At 42.2% G+C, this 24,377-nt stretch overlaps 1 protein-coding gene across 1 annotated transcript in view; it reads left to right on the plus strand.

The window, feature by feature from the left end:
* LOC101647829 (hydrolethalus syndrome protein 1-like) overlaps positions 1–23,375 on the plus strand; it is a 25,429-nt gene extending 2,054 nt beyond the window's left edge. The window contains exon 2 of the mRNA XM_013004329.2: positions 22,380–23,375. Within this exon, the coding sequence (XP_012859783.2) occupies positions 22,380–23,375 (996 nt within the window). The remainder of the gene's footprint in view (positions 1–22,379) is intronic.
* The last annotated feature ends 1,002 nt before the right edge of the window (positions 23,376–24,377 follow it).

The raw sequence follows: 24,377 nt of genomic DNA on the forward strand, positions 1-24,377 counted from the left end.
GTACATGAAAATAAAATTAAATCTAGAGAACTTCCATCTTTAATGGTGTTTATCGTGTTGCTGATTAGTTCATTTGCGAGAACTTGTTTTCTTTTTGCCGAGGTGTAAGCCACACTGAAGGCTACAGTCTTTGGTCTTCAGTAAGCTCTTCAATCCAGCTTTGCTTTCTGCAAGCAAGGCTTTCTCTTATTTGCATATCATAAATTGTTAATAAGCCCGCCTCTGATCCATTTGTCAAAAATCTTCAAATAGCCAGGTTCTTCTAGTACATGCTCAGCATATAGATTGAGTAAGGATGGCGAATGGATACACAACCTAGATACACACCTCTCCAGATTTTTAACCACTCAATATCCCTTTGTTCTGTTTAAGCAACTGCCTCTTGGTCTTTATATGAGTTCTGCATGAGCACAAATAAGTGTTCTAGAATTGCCATTCTTCAAAACGTTTTGAAATGTTTATTATGATTGACATAGTTGACTGGCTTTAGATAGCAAGAGCAAGATTCAGAGTCCCCTGTGCCATCCATTTTGCGTTCTTCATGTAGGATGTTCTTGATGCGATCGCACAGCTCTTCTGGTCTCTGGTTATTAGTGCTCAGTGCAGCAAATCTGAATGTGAGCTGGTCTCTAAACAGGGCGGGGGGCGGGTGGTGGTGGTGGATATACTCAAGGTCATAGGGGGGAATATACTCAAGGTTATATTTTGGATTAGATTTGTTTTAATTTCCTTTAGCATTAAGTTGAGCTTGCACAAAATCAATTGATGATCTGTTCCCCAGATAGCCTCTACCCTTATTCTGTTGATGATATTGCACTCCTCCATCATCTCTTTACACACACACCTGTACACCTTCACTCACTGCCTGCCATTGAGTAGATGCTGCCTCATAGCAATCCTATAGGACAGAGTGGAACTTCCTCAAGTGAGTTTCCAAGATTGTAACTCCTGATGGGAGTGGAAAGCCCCATCTTTCTCCTGTGAAGTGGCTGGTAGTTTCAAAGTGCCAACCTTGCGGTTAGCATAACCACTACTTCACCAGGGCTCCTTCCACAGGTACAGCCCACTGGTTTCTGGGTGTTCTAGCTGGTGAGGTTCACATGCCTATACCCACTGTTGATGTTGCTCAGAACTGGTATTTCCAACGAGTAACTCAATGGTTTTGCAAAATTCTTTCATGGATCTTCAGCATTGTTTCTGACACCAAGACCATATTTTCCAACAAAACCAATCCTTCCTTTTTGGTTCCAACTTTTGTATTCTAGTCACCAGTAATTATCCATGCACCGTGATTGCGGATTTGATTAATTACAGATAGAAGGATTTAGCAGAATTCTTTGATTTTTTTCTTCTTTGACTTTAGTAGTTGACCTAAATTTGAATCATAGTCTTATTTGCTGGAATTCATTGTAGGCATATAGAAAGTATCCTATCACAGACAACACTGTGTATCACGATAGAGCCTGGGATGTCACTTGTACTAATGCATGTGATACCATTCCTCTTCCATTTGCTAGTCTTGGCATCATAAACCATTTGGTTATCTCATTCAAACTGTCCAATGCCAATCCATTTCAGCTCACTAATGCCTATGATGTCACTGTTCGTGCCCCATGTCATTTTTGATGACTTTCTATTTCCCTATACTTAGACTTTATACATGGCCTGTTCTGAGTACTAGTGGATGTTTCCACCTGTTTCTTTTCATTGTGTGTCATGCCATCTCAGCAAATGAAGGTCCTGAAAGCTTTGTTTCCTCAAAGCCATGAAACTTGAGTGTACTTTGAGGGGGCTGTCTTCCCCAGTCAGACATATTCTCCGTGCCTTCCCATCGGAGGAGCTGCCACTGTATCAGGCTTGGCTCCACGCTCTGCCACTTCATCAGATCAAGCTCCACTACGAGCAGCGAGGCCCGTGGTGCTGTTGGGCATGCATTGAACGGCTAACAGCAGGTTTGGCCGTTCAAACCCACCAGCTGCTTCGAGCGAGGAAGATCAAGCTGTCAACCCCCTAGGGTCCCTGTGCGTAGGAATGGCCTTGATGGCAGTGAGTAAAGCCCTCAGAAGTGGCATGCCTTTTCCTTCTTCCTCGTCTCTTTTTGTCTGGAAGCTCTACCGAAATCTGCCCATTATGGATGACCTGCAGGTATTTAAATTACTAACGGCATAGCTTCCAGCATGGCTTGCATGTTGCTATGATTCAGGAAGCGATGTCGCTGGTATTTCAAATGATAATGCAACTACCAGCAGGGTCACCCATGGTGGACAGGATTCAGGAGAGCTTACAGGTGAAACAGAGTAGGAATACGGAAGAGATGATCTGGTTCACTTCTGATGGATTAACTCACTGCCATCCAGTCAATTCTGACTCCTGCAGTGGTGGTGGTGGTGGTGGTGATGCTTGTTAAGTGCTGTTGAGTCTGCGCTGACTCATAGAAACCCTATGCACAACAAAACGAAATGCTGCCCAGAGCCCCGGTGGTGCAGTGGTTATGTATTGGGCTACCAACCATGAGGTCAGCAGTTAGAAACCGTCAGCCACCCCTAGGGGAGAAAGATGAGGCTGTCTACTCCCATAAAGAGATAACATCGGAAACCCACATGAGCTGGCATCCGCTCAATGATGGTGAGTTTTGTTTATTTTATTTGTTTATTGTTGCTAGGTGCTGAGTCTATCCTGACTCACAACAACCCTGTGCACAACAGAAGGAAATACTGCCTGGTCCTGTGCCATCCTCACAAGTTGACTCATAGCAACCTATCCAAGGTTTCCGAGGCTGCAGCTCCACAGGAACAGTTAGCCTCATCCTTCTCTCATGGAGTCGCTGGTGAGTTTGAACCAGCATCTTTTTGATTAGCAGCCCACAGTGCCACCAGGAAGGGCTCTTTAGATAAGGTGAGATCTCACAAGTTTTCTGACTTTGATGGGGTGCAGTCTGCCCACTTTTCTCTCTCTCCTGTGAGTCTTCCATCTCAGACAGACTTTCTCTGAGAGGTTGACACAGGATCTGGCTGCCGTAGGGTTTATTGACATGTCTCAAGACGGGAGTGAAGTAGAAGTCTTTCTCTAACTTGGTTGTGAAGGCCTCTTCTTCCCCTTTCAGTGGCTCTTGTGGTTGTGTCTGCTTGGGGGAGGGGTGGGGAAACCCCTCTGAGGACAGAAGGTTTGTCCAAGGAGGAAGAGAGAAGGAATGTATATGGGGGAAATCCTGTATGCATTGTCTTAGGGGATATTGAAGTTATTTTACTAGTATGATACTTTGGACATAATCCTGTAGAAAATACCTAAAGGTCAACAATAAGCAACTCCCAACAAGTTAGAAATGAAGTTATTTTAACAGGAAAATAATAAAATTTTGACATGTGAATAAATACAACCAAAGCATTGAACAGTTCCTACAAATTTTAAATTCTGTTTCATTAGTACAGGAAATCCCCAGTATCCAAGTATGACTAATTTTTTTTCAAAAGACCCTCAAAATAAATCTACTTAAAGCAGAGACAAGATATCAGAGTAATTAGTGAGAGAGAAAAAAGTTCACTAGGGACTTTATTTGAAAATAAAACTCAGTGTTTATTAAAATGCTTATTCTGTCCTTCATTTAACAACATTGTAATAACAGGTACTCATCTGTATTTAGTCCAATCTTCAAGTAACTCTGCTGGTGTAGTGGATTATACATTGGGCTGCTAACTGCAAGGTCAGTAGTTCGAACCCACCAGCTGTTCTGCGGGTGAAATATGAGGCAGTATCTCGTAAAGATTAATAGCCTCATAAACCCTAGGAAAATGTTCTGTTCAGCCCTATAGAATCAATGACATGGCAGTGGGTGGGTGGGTTGTCCAACCTTCATCAAATCCATTGCTTCCCTCCATAATATTACTTCCAAGAGAGAGACCCACTTCTTCCAATGACCCCAGAGGACACTAGTATAAATCTCCATGACTGGGCCTGGTTTGCTAATTTCACAAACTATCCAAGAATTTCTATAAAAGGTGTTGGGAAGGAGACTGGTATAGACAATGGGAAAGTTTTGATGACTTAACAAAAAAATAAATTACTTTAACTACATAATGATAAAGGAGCCCTTGTGGCTCTGTTGGGTTAAGTGCTAGACTGCCAACCCCACAGTCAGTGGTTCAAAGTCACCAGCTGCTCCACAGGAGAAAGATGAGGCTCATTCCTGCCAGAAAGAGCTATAGCCTCAGAAACTGTAGATGGGGTCACTCTGAGTCGGAATTGATCCTAAGACAATGTTTTGTTTTGTTTTTTACATAACGATAGAAATACAAATACAATTTTAAAGCCAGTGAGATATTTAATTGCAAACATTTTATGGATTTAACACGTGAGGCAAAATTTGTGAGACTATTGTTTATGTTTGATCCTAAGCATTTATGTTGTGACGTGTTGCACACAGCATTATGTGACTATTACTCTATTTAATATTAGTATCGCTATCTTATCTGAACATTATCATTTGTATTTTAAGCATACCATTTTGAAAAGGATTGGCACTGAGTCAATGGGATTTTACAAGAGAATGCACCTCTGATTTTGCAACGGAAATCAATGGGAGAATAAGATTGATTTGATAGAAATTCCTGTATGGCAAACTTTGCTGACAATAACCATTCCTTTAAGTGAGGGACGCCCACTGCACGTGCACCCAGTGATGAGTTTTTATGTGGATGATAGATCTGTCCAGTTCGGAAGATTAGTAATGGCAGCAGCACCTCTGTGCTGACTGGCCACTCATTTGAATTTCACTGGACTTCCTTTCCAGACGGATGTGAATTTGGACGTTCGAAGAGCAGGCTAAGTCACAGTTCTGAACACCGGTTACTGCCCTTCTCTCGAGTGAGCCAGGCAAATGCCTTACCTTCTGAGTTTTGTCGTCTAAATGAAGGAAAGAATGCTTCATTGACCAGCTTGGAATATTTCACAGCTCTTTCCCCAACTACCATCGCTTCCTGCTGCTTAGCAATTTTCAAATATTGTTCAAGAAGAATGTGGTCATATTTTACACAGGGCCATTTCACCGAGGCTTTTCCTAAGCTGTGCAACCGTATTCAAGGGAGTTTTAAAAGGGGAATTAAAAGACTATAGAAGTCCCCCACGAACTTTTTAAAGCCCCCTCATATCGCTTGCTTTTATCTTGCTTTGTGTTAGTGCCGGCCATTACTTGGGACGCTGGGGACATGACTAAGAGTGGCTCAGTGTTTTCACCCTATCATCCAAATTTCAGCCAGTGTTCCCAGTGCCACAAAATCATCCATCTTTTTGTTTTCCGTGCAAAAGGAACGCTTATTCTTTGGGGAGTGTCTGGGAAAGCCGCTCTCTGCTGGTCAATACTTTCTTCACGTTCTTTTCAGCATTGCTCTTCTTTGCAGTTTGTAAGCCCCTAGGGAACATGGTCTGACCATTTTATAGAGAGTCCAATATCCGTCATGATAGACTTTTTTTAATATTAGGAATATAGATAAATATAAATATTTTAAATAGAATTGAAGGATAACATTACTTTTCCTCCAGCATTCTTTGGACACTCTATTATTTGTACTGGCTCTGTCAGGTTGGCTTAAACAGAAGGAAATGGCTATTATCTCAACAGATAACAAATGTGGTTGAAGGAAAATAGATACAATGCCAGTAAAAAAAAAATGTAATTAAAATAACCCAAACTTACAGGAAACACGGAGTTAATTCTCAAAGAACCGGAACAATTTGGAGATGATATGTTTTAAAAGAAGGTTCTTCCCGGTCTGTCAGGAAACAGCCACTGTTGCATCTGTTACACTTTAGGAGACATTGTAATTTTGAATATTGTAACATTTCACATAGTGTTATAATAATAGAGGTTTGGGGAACTCATAAAAACATCAGTAAAGGAAGAATGGAGAAGAAATTGTTAAATAAGAGTCTTTCCACACTGTCCCAGGGCAAAAGATGTCCTGATGCTAAACGAACTTTAAAGATCATGTAACATGGAAAGAGATCTACTTAGCAGCTTTAAGTAAGTATTTGGTAACCTTGAATTTCTCCTTTCTGATTTGTCTTCACCATAGCAACCTACCTATTGGTAATTTCACCTACTGAGTGGATGAATTTACTTTAGATGAACTTTTATATAAAAGGAGTACACATTTTATTTATTTACACACTTGTTTATTATTCTACTTTCAGAAAATAAACAAGAAGAAATACAATCTAAAACACTCACAAAAATAAGAATAATGCAGAACTCTTCACATTGAATTAAAGTCAGACCACAAATAGCAAGGGGTAAGGGAAGGAGAAATAGGAGAGGCTTCAAAAAGCTATTGGGAAATGTGTTTGTCCAGGTTGACTAGAGAAACAAATTCATAGACACTCATATATGTATAAGAAAGAGCTTTATATAAAAGAGCAATTGTATATTGAGAAAACATCCCTGCCCAGTCCAGATCAAGTCCATAAGTCTGACATTAGCATGTATGTCTGACACGAGTCCATAAATTCCTCTTTAGACTCATGCAGCACATGCAACGATGCCAAATGCAGGAAGATCACAGGCCTGTGGGTAGAAGGCAGTGGAAATATCTCAACGCTAGCACGGGTTCTGAGTTAGTTAATTGTGCCAGCCTGGCCGATAATCACATGTGGTGCTGGTTGAAAGGTGGAGGGATAAATGGGTGGTGAAGCCATGCCTTTCGAGTTCTCGGGTCTCTTGCTTTGTGATGGTTGCATCGGGTGCAGCTGCCTTAGCAGTTCCCTGCTTCAGCTTGCAAGATTGACTTCCTACAAGACATCCCCAAGGGGAAGCCACATGGACCTATCCCGATGCAGCCCTGGGTGCTGGAGCAGCCGTGTGGAGACCCCTGCCAGTGCTGAGATGCTTACACGTTCACTGACTCAGCTTTCCTCCTGCAGTCGGCATTATTGCCTCTGTTTTGTGAGGTGAAGGACTTTGTGGACTGGTGTTGGGTATGGGTTAATGTTGGACTTGTGGGCTTGGGCAGCATTGGGTTGGGATGTTTTCGTGATGCACATTTCTTTGCATAAAACTCTCTCTTATACATGAATTGCTGTGGATTTGTTTCTCCAAAGTACCTAGACTAATACAGGTTCTCTGAGGGACTCAATGGCAGGAAAGGGAAGGCAGAGCGACTGGGTCTGGCCTCCAGTTTAGCTCTTTATCTCCGTCGTGCCTCCAAAGGAGGTCATCAAGCTGCGCCCTGATTAACAGGCTAGACTCCACCCCTTCATTCAAGTTGACAGGAGATGATGTAACTGTCACAGGAAAATTCCATGATCATTCACTTGCATTTGTCTGTGAACTTTGTGAAGTGCCCTAGTGTATAATAGGTCTCCATTATCATTCCTGCTAGCTCTGCCACTGAACACTGGTCAAACTATGCTATTTATGAATTAGACCCTGGCAAATGAACTTAGTGTGAATCAATGTCCTAAAGCAAAAAAATATCACTTTATTAACATAATAATGTAGTTTTTAAACTGGAAATGATGGTTGCCACAACAATATGTATTTACTTAACATACAATAGATATGCTTACTTAAAACCATAGAATTTTATTTTTACTCAATGATGCTTGACCACTTATTCTTGTCAAGCATTAGGCTGGAGTGTATATTTAAAAGAGATAAGATTCTTGCCCTTCAAGAAGTCATATATCAAATGAAGCAATATTTAAGTAAAAAGTAATTATGGAAATATGGAAGACCACCACTTATGTGCCAGCTTGTCAAATGTGGTAGCTTGTGTGTAGCTGAGGTACTGGAAGCTACGCCACTGACTTTTCCAATACTTGCAGGATCACTCATGATGCACTGGTTTCTGCAGAGCTTCCAGACAAAGAACAGACTACTGAGAAGGAATAAACTGTCCACTTCTGAGGGATTAGTCACTGAACAGCTTGTGAAGAGAGTGGAACATTATCTGATGTCATGGCAGAAGTTAAGATCCCCTGGTTGGAGGGCACTCAAAAATGACTGGGAGAGAACTGATGGAGGAGGGTTTTAGGTTGAGGCCTAACTCAAAATGAAAAGAAACAGCTGCAAACGTCCATTAATAATCAGAATAGACAATGTACAAAGTATGCATCTAAGAAAACTGGAACAGTAAAAGATGTAATGGAACTCTTGGAGATTAATGTCCTAGGTGTTTGGAAGTTGGCATGGCCTGGTAGTGTCCATTTTGAGTCAGATATGTTTTATTATTCCAAGAATGAAAAATTCAAGAGGAATGGTGTCCCATTCATTGTCAAAAATAATATTTTAAGATCTACCTTGAATTACAATGCTGTCTATGACAGGATAATATGTCTCCAAGGAAGAACTGTTAATAAAACTATTATTCAAATTTTCACACCCACCAATAAAAACAATGATGGAGAAATCGAGCCATTCTCCAGTCTTTTGCAGGCTGAAATTAATCAAGCCTGCAATCAAGATGCACTGATAATTACTGGTGAGTGGATTGTGAAGGTTGAAAATAGAAGGGAAGGATCCATAGCTGTAAAGTAAGGCCTTGGCAACAGAAATTAAACTAGAGATCACATGATAGAATTTTGAAATACCAATAACTTCATTGAAAATCCCTTTTTTCAACAACATAAATGGTAACTAAACGTGGTCCTTGCCAGACGAAAATCATGGGAGTCAAATTGATTCTATCAGTGGGAAGAGACAATGGAGAAGGTCAATATCCATCATTCAAAAGAAGGCCAGGGGCCCAGTGTGAGACAGAGACCAATTGCTCACTTGTGACTTACAAGTCCAAGAGAGTCAAAATACAACATATCTCACATGAGTTTAGAGAGCATCTCAAGAACAGATTTGACACATTGAACTCTGGTGACAGAAGACAAGACAAGTTATGGAATGACATCAAGAACACCAGATGCAAAGAAAGCAAAAGGTGTTAAAAAGACAAAAAAGTTAAAGAAAGATGTAATGGATGCCAAAAGAGGATCTAAAACTTGCTTTTGGACATAGAATAGCTAAAGTAAACAGAAGAAATGATGGCATGACAGAACTGAATAGAAAATTTCAGCTCGAAAAGACAAAATATTATAATAAAATCTGCCAAGATCTGGGGTTAGGATGCCAAAGAAAATCAGACTCAGCACATCTCAAGCTGAGCGAACCAAAAAAAGAAAGAAGACCATATTGAAGGATTCTATGGGCACAATATTGAACAATATAGGAAGTGCCACTAGAAGATGGAAATAATACAAAGAGTCACTGTACCACAAAAAATTAGTCAACAGTCAACAAGAGAAACATATGACCAAGAAACAAGAGTATTGAAGGAAGAAGTCCAAGTTGCAGGGAAATCATTAGGTATAAATAAGACTCCAAGAATTGATGGCATACCAGTTGAAATTTACGCTAGGAAATTTGGAAGACAGCTGCCTGGCCAATCGATTGAAAGAGAATCTGTATTTGTGCCCTTTCCAAAGAAAGGTAAACTGATATAATGTGGAAATTAGCAAGCAATCTAATTAATATCACCTGCATGTAATTTTTTACTGAAAATAATTAAAATATGATTGGAGCAGTACATCAGTAGGGAGTTGCCAGAAATTCAAGTCAGATTCCGAAGATAACATGGAATGAGGATTTCGTTGCTGATGTTAGATGGCTCTTAGCCTAAAGCAGAGCATATCAGAAAGACATTTTCTCATGTTTTATTGACTATACAAAGGCATGGGGACCATAACAAACCATGGATAGCAATGAAAAGAAAGGGAATTCCATCTCCCTTCATTGTGCTCCTACAGAACCTGAGCATGAACCATGAGGCCGTCATGCAATCAGAACAAGGCAAGTGTGTGGTTGACAATCAGGAAAGATATGTGTCAGGTTGTATCCTTTGATCATACTTATTCATTTGTGTGATGAGAAAATAATCTGAGAAGCTAAATACGAAGAAGACTGGCACCACGTATGGAGCAAGGCTTATCAACAACCTTCAATGTGCAAGATGTCACACCTGTGCATGCTGTGAGTGAGGAGAACTCAAAGCACCTTTTTATGAAGAACAAGGACTGCAGTCTTTAGTCTGGAATATAACTCAATATAAAACAAACAAAAATCCTCATAATTGAAGGATTGTAAATAGATAACATCATGATAAACAAAATAGATTGAAGTCAAGGATTACATCTTGCTTGGGTCCATAATCAATGCTCATGGAAACAGCAGTCAAGAAATCAAGTGATGTATCTATCATGCTGGGCAAATCAGCTTCAGGAGAGCTCCTGAAACTATTCAAGAGCAAGGCTATCACGTTGAGAACTGAGGTGCATCTGATCCAAACGATGGCATTTCCCATTGCTTTCTATGCACGTGACAACTGAACAATGAATGAAGAAGACAACAAAAGGACTGATACATTTGAATCAAGATGCTGATAAAGACCATTGAAAGCATCGTGGACTGCCAGAAGAACAAACAAGTCCATCTTGGAAAAAGTACAGCCAGAATGCTCCTCAAAGAGGCTAGGGAGATGTCTCACATACTTTGGGCATGTAATTAGAAGAAACCGGTCCCTGGAAGAGGCCATGATGCTTGGTCAAGAAGCGGGTCAGTGAAAGAGAGGAAAACTCTCAAGGAGACGGATTGGCACAGCAGCTGAAGGAGATGGATTGGCACAGAAGCTGAAGGAGACGGATTGGCACAGCAGCTGAAGGAGATGGATTGGCACAGTAGCTGCAAGAATGAGCTCAAATATAACACCAATTGTGAAGATGATACAGAACCGGGCATCATTTTCTTCTGTTATATATATATAGGGTTGTTGTGAGCTGGAACATGGCACATAGATAACTCCAACAGACTCTCTGTGAGAGCAATCAAAAGTGCTAGGGAAAATATATGTGGACATAAGCATTTTAGAACTGGCAAGCTAATAAGGAATGATTGGGCTAAAATCTAAGCACATTGGAGATTCAATAGGCTTCTGAAAGTGGGTTCCTTAAACTCTATGTTCCCAGCATTACCTGTATATTAGAAAGAGAAAAGCTTTTTAAAATATCACTTAGTGATGCTTGCTTCCAGCAAAGGTGAATTAAAAAACTACCCCCCCTGAGAACAACTGAAAAGTGTCGACAAATTATTTAAATGTACAAATGATGGTGGGATCAAAGAAGTAGCAATGCAGCAAGAACTCACCAAACCTAAACCCTGGGGAGAAAGAAAGCCCAGAGTGACTAATTCAACATTCAGCTTGGTTTAATCCCAGGGAAGTACCAGTCGTCCCTGGGTTACTAATGTCCAGCTTACCAGACAGCTACTTGTGCTGGAATGTTATCTCAACTTTTCCTCACTTTGAGATGACTGACCCAACCCCCACTCACAGGGAATTCTCAATCACAATCACCTTCACCTGCTATATGTGTGGCTTTTAAATCACTAGCAAGGTTGTGTGCCTTCTTGCACTAAAAGGTTAAACGAAAACCATACATGCCTGCTCTGACTCACCTGCAAATTACACTGCAAGGCTTAAGGACACAGGAATGAATCTTGTTCAGAAGCTGGGGTCCTAAGTGAAAACTGAGAGACCATGAAGCTGAGCAGAAAGCTGAGGGGGAGAAACTACGAAAAAAAATGAACAGATGTTTCTGCAACTTTGAAATATTTGAAGTATAAATGTTGGTGTTCAGAGGTGGCCAAGTGGAGGTGGAGGTAGAGAATACGAAATAGACTATGCCGTACTACCAATTGAAGCTGACTTTGAGATACCTGAATCCTTGACTGGACTAAGGCACTCTGTCCTAGCAAAAAAGTTGCACAATTCTACCATTTCCTTCAGTCTGAAATTGACCAAACATACAATCAAGACGCCATTGATAAATACTGGCGACTGAAATGTGAGAGTTGAAAACAGAGAGGAATTAACAAAGAACTTGACAAATAAGACCTTGATGATAGAAAATACGTGGGAGATTACACGAGTGAATTTTGCAAGACCACTGACTTCTTTACAGCAAAAATATTTTCCATCAACCTAAATACCAACTATACATGTAGGCCTTACCAGATGGAATATGCAGGAATCAGACTGGTTAAAAGCAGACAATAATGCTGGGTGCCAGAAGATCACAGACCAGTGGGTGGAAAGTCTTGTGAATCCAGTGGCGGTGGAAGCATCTTAGCACTGGCGTGGATCTCCATGTGGCTCCTCCAGCTTCAAGGCTCTGGCTGGCATAGCTCCATTTGTCTTCTCAACAGGAATGTCTCGCAGAGAGTGAGCATGTGTCCCGCCTCCAGTGAGCTATTTATCTCCTTAGCGCCTCTAGATGAGATCATCAAACTGCAACCTGACTGACAGGCTAAACTCCACCCCTTCACTCCTAAGTCTCAAATTGACAACAGATTATGTAACTACCACAGTATTCCCTTATTTGTTCTAAGGACTTATTTGTGATTCCTGTACACATTCCACATGAACACAATGAAGTGTTCTGGAATTCCCATCCCTTTCAATGCTATCTGTAGCATTTGTTATGATCCACACAGTCAAATGCCTTTGCATAGTCAATAAAACACAAGTAGATATCTTTCTGATATTCCCTGCTTTGCGCTAAGATCCATCTGACAACAGCAATGATATCCCTCCTTCCACATCCTCTTCTGAATCTGGTTTGAATGTCGGGCAGCTCCTAGCAGATATACTGTGACAACTATTGTTGGATGATCTTTGGCAAAACTTTACTTGCATGTGATATCAATGCTGTTGTTCGAAAAGTTCTACTTTGTTGGGTCCCCTTTCTTTGGAATGGCCATACATAGGGAGCTCTCCTCCTTACCACTATGACAAGGCTGGAGTGATTAGAAGAAAGCAGCAGAAACCTGTTGGAATGGGCTGTCAACTGTGGCCGAGGATCAAATCCACCTCACTGCCTATTTTTGTAGGGCCCACAAAATAAGACCAATTAAAAGAAATTTTTTTAAATTGGTTGGTTAGAAAAAGAATAACATTTCATGATATGTGGAAATTATATAGAATTCAAATGTCAGTATCCTTCACATTTTACTGGCATCCAACCATGCTGCCTCGTCTTCAGAATTCCCACAGCTTGCTTTTGCACCCCAGCAGTAGTATTGAATAGTGGTGATGGAGCTGCACCCCTTGCAACGCCTAAGATCAGTATTACTGACGAATACCAGCGAGCTTATAAGCAATTTCGTCTCCCAGATTTGCTGACTTGCAATATGCATTTTACCGAAATCCCTGGGTGATTTATATACACATTAAGTTAGAAAAAGATTGTTTTATACCAAGGGCTCCTGACCTATGTTTTGCTAAACTTCTCGGTGACTTCCTGACGCCCCTAGCTAATTTCACCTGCCTGCATCCACCTATCTTACTCCTGTTTACTATGAGATAATAAAGGTGTTTCCTTTAGTGTCACTTTAACTTCATCAATTGGTACCTCTTTGTTGATAAGAATTAGATTTAGAGGAACTGTCATTACCTTTGTCACTTCCTCTAACTTATGAGAGAAGTCTAGTTTGTTTCCACTTTTCTTTATTCCTAAGACATAGCAGCGGAAGTATTTCATCCTTAATTATACTTCTCCTCCCCCATCCGTCAGTTTAGCAGAGTGTGGTAACTGTTATGTTACCATGCCAGAAGCTATGCTACCCATAGCTCTCCTACCAGCAGGGGCTTCCCTGCTGGATAGTTTTCAGCGGATCTCCCAGACTAAGAAAGAGTCGGAAGGAAAGCTTAGTCGGCTACTTCTGAAAATTCTATAGGACACGGACTCTTGACTTCAGTTCAAGGCTTACTTTGTACTGGTTTCCTTTGTATGCATGGTCAGGAGGGACATCCTATTTGGTCCAGAGAAGGGCCAGGAAGGTCCGGGAAAGCCTCGTTGAGACGGATTGGCACAACGGCTGCAACAAGGGAGATGATGCAGGACCAGGCTCTCATTTCTTTTTCTTTATGTAATGAGGTTGCCATGAGTCGGAGTGATTCCATGGCCATCAATAACAATCGTCCTTTTAGATTGGAATAGACTACTGTACTGCCAAAGATCATTCACATCTCATCTTACTTGGGCCTCCCAACCACTCTGTTGTACAGGTAGGGAGCATTAACAGGCTAAGAGCAGGTATTGTCAGTCCCATTTGTCAGAAGAGAAAAACTGGAAAACAACAGGCTTAGAGGTGAAAGCAATTTGGGCAAGATCACATAGCAAGGAATGAGAACATGAGGGCTAGTCTCCGGATTCCCCCACACACACACACACACTTTTTTCCCACTAAACAACTTTATCCCCAAAGGGTAATTTCTAACCTCTTCTCCTGCTAGTACTATCACCATGCAGGTAAGCATTTTCTTCCTTGTGGAAACATTCTTGGTTAGCCACCCACCACCGCCCAACACCCACTTTTAATTTGCCACCAGAACCTTGATGTCCTGGGTGGAATATATTCAGCTTAATACACACTGCCCTCAAACTCTCATTTGTTGCTGGTTCTCAAAGGTCTTCCGTCCCCCTGTGTTGATTTCACAAGCCAGTACAGTCTTGTTTGCTCTTTTCTAGTGTTTATACTGTGGCTCTGGGGTGAGAGAGGATGAGGGCCTGACTTGCTACCCCTCAAAAGGACATTTTAGCAAGTCCCCTCTGTGCACTCCTTTGACAAGTGCACATGAACTCATCTTGGCTGTTAAAAGGCATCCTCTCAAATGTCGTTCTGCTTCCTTTGGCATGGTGGGTCCTATTGTGATGTCATCTGGAACTCCGAGGAAGTCACAGAAGCCCCACAACCGCAGGGGCTCTGTGTCTCCAGATGCTGTTGAGTGTGGAAAACTACGGCAGGAGAGAGTGAGCCAAGGACAGCTGCTAGGTGCAGAATTGAAGGAGGGGCTTACTCTGGGTTCTGTGCAAGTTCAAGGTCAGAGCTTGTGTGACCCTGAGGGGAGCACCCTTCAAGTCCCCACCTCTGTGCTTTGCTTGCTTCCCCTTACTCCCAGCCCCGCCTCTGAGTAGGGATGATCTCTGATGGGCATGATTATCCCTGTAAATTCATTCCAGTTGATATGCATCTGCCTTGTGGTTCTAACCTGTATGTTTTATTTAATTTTACTTGACTAGCTATACTCTAAACCAGGAGTGTCAAACTGGTGGCCCACATGCGGCCCCCCGAGGTAATTTTTTGTGGTCCACGATGCTCTGAAATAAAATAAAAATAGAAAAAAAAATGTTAGGAAGAAAATAGTGCTTAGGGGAGATCGAGGCAATACCGCACACACAATTCCCTCGTTACATTTTATTTTAGAGCATCATGGATCACAACAAATTACCTTGGGGGCCACATGCGGCCCGCAGGCCGCCAGTTTGACACCCCTGCTTTAAACCATAATCCTAATGAAAAATCATTCACAGAAAAAGACAAATGTCTTTCCCTGGTACCCATGAATTCAATTTTTGCAATGATAACCTAAATAATTGGGCACCAACAGCCCTGGGTGGTGCCTGGGGTGCAGCACTTGACCACTAGCTAAAGGCTGGCAGTCTGTTCCCATCCAGAAAAACCTCAGCCGGCAAGCCTGATGATCTGCTTCCAAAGCATGGCGTCTCTCCTCAGACACCTGTGGAAATCTTCCTGAGCACAACTGATTCCATGGTGGCAGTGGTTTTTGCAATGCTTAAGGCACTGTACTGAGTGAGAATGGCACTTCACGCTATTTTCATTCTCATGAATACGTTTTGTAACCCAGACGTTCAAACAGAGAGCCTGTTGGTGCCGTGGTTACGCGTTGGCTGCTAACTGCAAGTCCAGGAAATTGAAGGCACCAGGCACTTGCGGGATAAAGATCAGGCTTGCTACTCCCATAAAGAGTTAGCATCTCAGGGACCCACGGGGGCAGGTCTACTCTCTCCTATAGGGTCGGCTACGAGTGGATGGCAGTGCGTTTGTTTTTTGTTTTGTGTAGACATTCATATGTCACTTCATAGATGAGAACAAGGGAGGTGAAATGACTGGTCCTGAACTCCACAGGGGAGTTGTGGTAGCTAGTGGTTCTCTGTTGGGCTGCAATCCTCAAGGTCAGCAGTTTGAAACCACTCTGTGGAAGAAAGACAAGGCTCTCTACTCCCTTACAGAAGTAGTCTCTGAAACCCCACAGGGGGCAGTTCTACTCTGGCCTATAGGGTCACGATGAGTTGGCATGGACTCAATGACGGTGAGTTGAGTTGAGCAAAGCTACACAGAAGATCGAAAGGCTGCTGCCCCACACAAGGCTCTTGTCCTAAGCCCGCACGTTTGGCCTGTCCACCCTCTGTCTCACAGTCCCCAAGCCCTAAGCTTTTACTTTTTATTTTAGGACTCCAAGAACCGGTTTATTCTGTTTCGACCTCCTGTGGAGGATTTGCATTTCCACCCAGCATCTACATTTTTAATAAGATCCCCAGAGAATTCTCACACGCAGACACCCAAGAATCTCTAAGCACCACCTAGGGTACTTGTTAAAAATGTAGATACAGATTCAGTAGATCTTGGGTGGAAATGCAAATTCTCAGTACCAATTGCTTTTCTTGTTTTCATTTCCTCAATTACCACTAATTGGACCTTTTTATCTCCTGCTCTGCTCTTTCTTCCATGACTAAAAGATTGCATTATTGCTCCACTTTTGTGGTTTCTCTTTCTTTCCAGCTTTTTTTCCCCATTGAGTTTATGAGTAGATCAATATATCACGTTTTCTCCAAACCTTCTCTGAAGCCATTTTCTGACTTAAATGTCTAGAGGGCAGAGCTAAACGGAGCTACCAGGTAAGAAAGCAGGGCGACTCCAAGGGGGGCCAGGAGACAAGGTGGAGGGAGACGGAGAGGAGTAACGTGGGAAGGAAAAATCTTATTAGGTTTTGTAGGTCAGGGAAATCCTTTCTAGCCTGGATTTTGAAACCTTCTGAATTTTAATTGAAAATATTTCTCCAGGGTATTTACTTCAACATGACTATGCACTTAAAAATATATTCCTTCTCCGTTGAAGAAAAATATTACAAATTCAAGGGAGGTAAGGTTGTAGTAGGAAGGAGAGTGGGCCGATGTGCCCCTCCTGCTTTGAACCGGACTCTCCTAGGCTGTTGGAGTTCCGCGGAGCCTCACCACTGGGCAGCATCATGCTGGCAGCCTGGCTGCGCATCCCAGTCTCCCACCCAGGAACAGCGGTCATTTCCAAAGCAAAGCAGATCTGCCTTTTCAGATGTATGACTGTTCACACCAGAGAATGTCCCCAAATTAGATAATAAAAGATTGGTTTCAAGGAATCTGCAGACTGCTGTTATTATTTTGTTCATAATAAACAACACTTGAAGCCATCCTGATGTCCATTGTGGGCCCCATTTGCAAACACATGCACACACACACACACACACACACACACACCACGCCAAAAGCAAGACATTCTCAGTTGTCCTTATTCCAAATTCAAAACCAAGTGATAACTGAATGTTTCCTGCTTATCTTTCTGATTTTCTGTGTATATCTTTGCTCAAACTGGACTGACTACTCTTCTTTCTGAAGGGCCCTGGTGTTGTGATGACTCTGATTGGGCTGCTAACGCAAGGCCAGCAGTTTGAAACCACCAGCTGCTTCCTGGGAGAACTCTAAGGTGTTCCTACTGGGACAGTCCTACCCTGTCCTATGGGGCCACTATGAGTTGGCAGCAACTCCATGGTAGTGAGTGAGTGAGTGCTCCCTTCTGAGAGGCTGGTGGCTCAGTGATTAAGTGCTCCACTGCACACTGAAGATCAGTAGAGGTTCAAACTTACCAGCTGCTTCACATGAGAAAGCGGTGGACATCAGTCAAGATGGCAGCCTTGGAAACCCTAGGGGTAGTTCTCTGTCCTATAGCACTGCTGTGAGTTTGATTCAACTCCATGGCAATCTTTCACTTTTGGGGGTGTCAGGTGGGGAAAGGGGTTTCCCCTGTACTGTATTTCCTGTAGATAGACTAATGGCTACAGCTCTGACTGCCACGCTAATAGCAATCAGCCACACTAATGACTCACTGGTTTAAATAATACCTATTTCGTTCTCTGTATGCATAACAAAGCATTTGCCACTTCAGTAATCTGCCCACCTATAGCTCCATGCTGTTCAGCATGTTCTTCCTGTTGTTCAGCCATCCCCATTAACCATTCTGAAGGGTTCCGTTGCCCTTCATAGAAGCTCAACAAGCATCACTATACTGTAAAACCTGCAAAAACTGGAACCTGTGTAAGAAGGAAACCTATTAGAAAAGGAAAACTCAAGTATTTTCCACTAAAATGAGCAATCCAAAAGCGAAAAACAAATGAACAAAAGAAAAGTGGTAATCTAAAAGTTGGTTGTGGATTGTGGTAGCAATTGTACAATACTGCTTGAAGTGATTGAACTATGGAATTATATGCTATCTGTATTAGCTCTCAATCAAATGGTTTTGGTGGGGGAAAAGGAATAAGGGGACAAATAAAAAGATTGTGGTGATGCCTACACAGCTTCTTTTAATCTATACAAATCTTTGAATGATGTGGTTTGTGAATTATGTGCCCCCAAACTGTTGTGGGTGGTTTTATTTTAAGACTGTATAAAAATGAAAAGAAAAATGGTGAGGTTGCACTCAAAAACAGAAAACTTGAAAGACCAGCAAAATAAGGCCATTCCCTGGACCTCTGACTTTGACCAGTTTCACTGCATATTTTTATATTCCGTCTTCTCATCTTTATTATGTTCCTCTGAAAGCAGCAACTGATCACTTAGGGCTGTTTTTGTTTTGTTTTTAACTTTTAATCATTTTATTGGGAACTCTTACAGATGTCAATACAATCCATAGAGTGGCTGATCATTTGTAGTGTATCCACCACTGCCATCAAGTCAGTTCCAATGCCAAAAGAGGTCTGAATCTTTGCGGGAGAAGGAAGCATCATCTTTCTCCTGTGAAGTGGCTGGACATTTCAAACTGCAGATCTTGTGGTTAGCAGCCCAACGCATAACCTGCTAACCACTAGGGCTTCTTTTTGTGATATATAGATATAAAAATCAAGCCCCTGAAAAGTAAGAAAACAAAACCCAAGGTAAAACTCCACCAACTCAAAAAGCAAATGGACTCTCATCGATTCAATGACTACTCAGTGAACCAAGAAGACAGAGTAGAACAGCCCCTGTGGGTTTCCAAGGCTAACTTTTTATGGGAGTAGAAAGCTCCGTCTTTCTCCTGAGAAGCGCCTTGTAGTTTTGATCTGTGGACCTTGAAGTTAGCAGTCCAACATAGCACCAGTAGGCCAGCAGGGCTCAGTCATGAAAAACTGATTCTTCAACTCATTCTGCATTCGAATCAGTTAGCTTTTGTTAAAGACAGAAAGTAGAGTGTAAGAATGCAAATGAAAGCATATTCATTTGGAAGCGTGATTCAGCATTAGAACACATTTCCAAATTTGGGATCTTCCTTTGCAAATCCCTTTAGACAAAATCCAGATGACTGGACTCTATGGGTGCCTTCAAAGTTGACCCACCTGCTCCTGGACATGAATTAGGCAACCATTGAAGGACTTTGAGTCGAGTTCTTATGATGCAATGACTAAAGAGCGTGCCTTGGCTACTTCACTTACCTCTTACTCACATATTCCCAGCTCTTGGCTTTCTGAGGATCTCTTTAGCACCTCCTTGAAGCACACTTTCCCACAGCTCTTCAGAGTCTTTGCTGCAATTCTGCTGCACTGTCTCTCCTGGACACTGTCCTTCCTGCTGTGGGGCTGGCACTACATTTCCTTCCACAGGACTCCAAGATAGATGCTGGTCTCAGCACTAGTGGGGCATGCACCCTGGGCTCTTGCTCAGCTTTGCTTTTAGCCCACAGCCTAGATTAGAGGTCTTCCTTCTCTACAGGTTCGACTTGGCTCATAGCAGCCAACCCCTTGCCCACCTCCCACTCTGATTCTGTTCTGCAAGTCTCGGGGAGCTTTCAGTTATAAGAAGCTCAGAGATAATAGTATCGCGGCAAGGGCATGAGTTCCACTGGCAGCATGAAGATACAGGATCATTCATCCCAACCATGAAATGAGTAGGTGGACCAGGTGAGAAATGGGAGTGAAATCATTCATTATTTCTCACCTCAACCGTGGCAGGGAGCACTAATGTAATATTCAGACAGCCCAAGTTCAAGTTCTAGCCTAGGCACTTTCTTTGCCTCAAAGTCGACAGAGTATAAACAAAAATAGAAAAGCGTGAAAGACGAGTGCCATACTGCCTAAGAGCAGGCACGTGTTCTAAACATATACTATTTCATATTTTCAATCAAGAGCAGGCACGTGTTCTAAACATATACTATTTCATATTTTCTAGCATTTGAGTCATCTAGTATCTTGAGTTGCCACCTGTGGTGACCCTATTCTGATTTCCTCTGAAGACGACCTTTCCTCCAGGCGCAGTCGGTGAGGTCCAGGATGGAGTTGTTGCCTCCTCGGCTCCAGGGCTGAAGCATGAGCACTAAGCCTGGTCAGTCAGCAGTTCCCATGTCTCGGGATTGCATCGTTGGTTCAGCCAACCGCAGTGAATCACAGGACTTTTGCTAGAACCTGCCCGAAGAGATTTTCTCTGCTCTTAAAGATCTCAGTGCTGTCATGCTAGGTCCCTAGACACTGAGGCACACACACCTTTCAGTGCCCACAAAAGGGGCAGACCAGAATGAGCAATGAAGAGAAGGAGCAGAGCCAAGAAACAGACCGCAGTGTGAGCTCTGAGTCACACTGACCCAAAGACGTACCTCTTCCTGGACTTTCAGTTACATGAGACAATAAATCCCCATTTTAGGTGCATTTCCTAAAGCTTCAGAGAACTCCACTCAAACTGACTTACTGTATATACTCGTGTTTAAGCCGAGTTTTTCAGCACATTTTAAAAGAAGTTTTTGTGGTATAATTAGGTGCCTCGGCTGATATTTGGGTCGGTTTATACGCAAGTATATACGGTGAGCCATCTTTCTAAATTTTATATTACCATTAAAACACAGTATTGTTATGAAGAGCAAAGAAGATGATGCATGTAAGGAAGGGTTCAAGAATATCAGCAGAAATATGAAACATAAAGATGTAGTAACCCCTTATACCTCCTCTTGCTGCTCTCTCTCCAGTCATATTTAACATCTGATCCTTGTGAAGAAATCATAGGCTTTTGCATAGGGACCAATATTGTCGAATCAGAACAAGCAAAAGCTAAAGACCTTTGGCAGTCAACGCACCCTGGATTTGTTAACATTTTCTCATTGTTTTTTGTAAACTCAGAATGGAGAGCCCGTTTTCAGTTGTTGTTTATTTGATCGTTTGCAGACATTGATGGATTTTGTTGCATTTGTCAAGCAGCGTATTTTCATATTCTATAATTCCGCATGTTTCCCCAAATTCTTGTCAAGTTGTTCAAAGAAAACTAATTATAATCTGGAGTATTGGATGGTTATTAACTTATTGTATTCTCCTCTTATCTTTCACTTAAAAAAAAAAGTTTTGTTGGGACATAATCAACACATCTCCTAAAATTCAGTAGTTCCGTCATGTCAAAAGTGTGCACAAGCCTTACCGTAATCCATTTTAAAACATTTTCTTTTTTCTTATACTCCTTGTTATTAGCTCCCCATTTCCCCCTAACTTCTCCTGCCATACCATCAAGAAACTATTAATCTTGTTACTGTCTCCACAGATACACCTATGCTATATTTCATATGCCCAAAACAGAAAAAACAAAGAAACACAAAGCTAACAATCACAAAACACAATAGAGAAAACCCTTCATGGAAAAGAGAGCAGAAAATATTAAAAATGAGAACAACTTTAAAATGGGTCAAAGGGAGATCAAATGATAAGGTGTTAAATTTGAACCTAACTACCTCTGCCATAATCCACTTTCTAATGCACTCTCCATGAGAGCAAGGCTATTCACATCCCTGGTCTATGATCAGAGGGGATTCATTTCTCCTCTTGTCTTTTGAGACAGCCATGATTTCATTATGTCCTCTACGGCACTGAGGGTTCCAGAACCCTCCGACCTCTGTGGTCTATGACATCACAGCTTGCAGAAACTCTGCAGAACCAGGGATTTGAACGGGAAACTTCACCCTTTGGTCATCAACAGTTGTGAGACTAAGCTTCAGGAGCTACCACTTTAATAGAAATGTGAACATGCTAGACGCTAATAGAAGCCTGAGCTGGATTCCATCAACAACAGGACTCCGTTTTTCTTGAACTCCAAAACGAATGCCGATGACATGGAAACAAGGTGGTGGAATCGAAGCTAAGTTAACTGACAACATGATCAATGATTATGTTTCACATTGAAAGCAGCAGCCAGAGATAAAATCGTCCCATTTTAAGCCATTTGGGTGGCAGAAAGAAGGAGCCACTAAAGGTGACAAGAGCTACCAGGTGACTGTGGGAGTGAAGAAGAAGAGTGGAAATCAGAGCAGAAGGCCCTGCAGTATAGAGGAGACCATGGCGGAACGTGTGGGCCCTGATGGACAGAAATGTGTCAATGTGGATCCTGAAGACCGAAGGTTGGCAGCTGCGACACCTTTTACCCAGATCTGTGCGGGAATGGGTGCAGGAGATGTCAGAGGACAATTCCAGTCTACCCCATATGATCCCTATAGTAAAGCTTCGGTCACCTCAGGAAAGCGGCCTGCTGGTTTTCCTTTCCAGGTGCAGTGCCGACAGGTGGGAAGTAGTGTCCCTTCTGAAACAGTCTCAGAGGCCTCTCAAATACCCCGAAATCCAGCGATGAAAAGGAAGGTACTGCGGAGAATGCCAGGCGGGGAAGTATTAATAACTGATGAAACACTTATCAGCAAGTCAGAGTCTGATACAGAAAATGAGTTGGATCTCTGGGACTTAAGACAACGGCTGATGAACCTACAGTGCCAGGAAGAACGGAAATCCCCAGTTGAAAGTTCACAAAAACGTCATCTACCATCTGGACACGAAGACCAGCCCCTGTACTATTGTCTAAGAGAAGAAATGGGAAGCCCAGCAACTGAACAAGACCTGATTGTTGCCAGCCAACCCAAGTCCTTTATTCCACCAAGACTGGACCAGTTAAGCCGAAACCGAAGCAAGATAGACCGGGTGGCCAGATATTTTGAGTACAAACAAGAATGGGACGCGATGCAGTTGCCTGGTGAAGATCGTAGGAAGGAGCTGCGCTGGGGTGTCCGAGAGAACCTGCTTTGCCGAGCGGAGCCCCAGTGCAAGTCTCAGCACATATATGCTCCAAACAATTACCTCGTACCCACTGAGAAGAAAAGATCTGCCCTGCGCTGGGGTGTCCGCTGTGACCTTGCAAATGGCATCATCCCCAGGAAGTCCTCCTCCTCTCTGTCTCCTTCTTAAAGTCTTTGCCTGCCCTTCTCCTTCCACAAGATTGTCTGGGGTAACCTGGGTCTCTGTTTTAATCTCTTTCAATTAGAAACCACTCACTTCAGTACTCCTAGCAGCTCACATCGAGAGTAATGACCTCAGAAACACGGAGTAAGGACTTCAGCCATCATTGGTCCTTCCAACCGGATACCACGTAGGTTTAACTGCTGGCTTCCACGTCTACCAACTAACAAGGAAAATCTTATCAGAGACAGAAAAACGGGTCTGGTCTTGGGTAAAACTGAGTCAGTGAGCTCCATTTCTGCTCTAAAAACGTTTGACCTTTGACCAACGTGAGCAGCTATGCTTTTATTCGTGGGTTTTTAGAGTTCTGGGGGTTTCGTTTGGCCAATAAAGAATGGAAATTAAATTCGTTTTTTTATTTTGGAAATTAAAATTGTTTTTATAAAAAGAATAAATATGAACAAGTTGTGTACATGAACATATTCGCTTTTTAAAAAAATATTTTGCTTTAGAAAACCTTGGGTTTTCTATGTGGCTTGGGTCTATGTGGCTTATAGATGTGTTTTCTTTTGTTTAGTATTATTTTAGGCTATCTATGAACTATTTATCCTGCACCTGGCCAAATATATTTTCTCTGACCCATCTCAAAGACAGCTGTTTGCTGTTTATTTTCCAGTGCCTGGCCAGCCAAGGAAAATACTGCAAATGTTAGTAAGAGAATCTTGGGTGGCAGTTTAGCAAAAAACATTTGTATTTTACCCTTGACCAAATACCTATGAGTTTAAGTTCAAAGCCCGTCTAGAAGTGCTGGGGGATTGGATATGAAGAGAAAACAAATTTGTGTGCGTATATACATCAGAATAAGTTGTTCACATACTTTCCCCAAAAAAATCCACACACAGGATTAAAATTTCTGAATACTTTATACTAATAAATTATAACAAGCACCCCCTATTTTCTTCCCTCCCCTTCTTTGGGCAGGTAGGCACATCCAGGCAGAGAAATGTTAGA

The sequence above is a fragment of the Echinops telfairi genome, unplaced genomic scaffold, assembly GCF_000313985.2.
Source record: "Echinops telfairi isolate 266 unplaced genomic scaffold, ASM31398v2 ScPeMD7_3;HRSCAF=10, whole genome shotgun sequence".
Classification (NCBI taxonomy): Eukaryota; Metazoa; Chordata; class Mammalia; order Afrosoricida; family Tenrecidae; genus Echinops; species Echinops telfairi.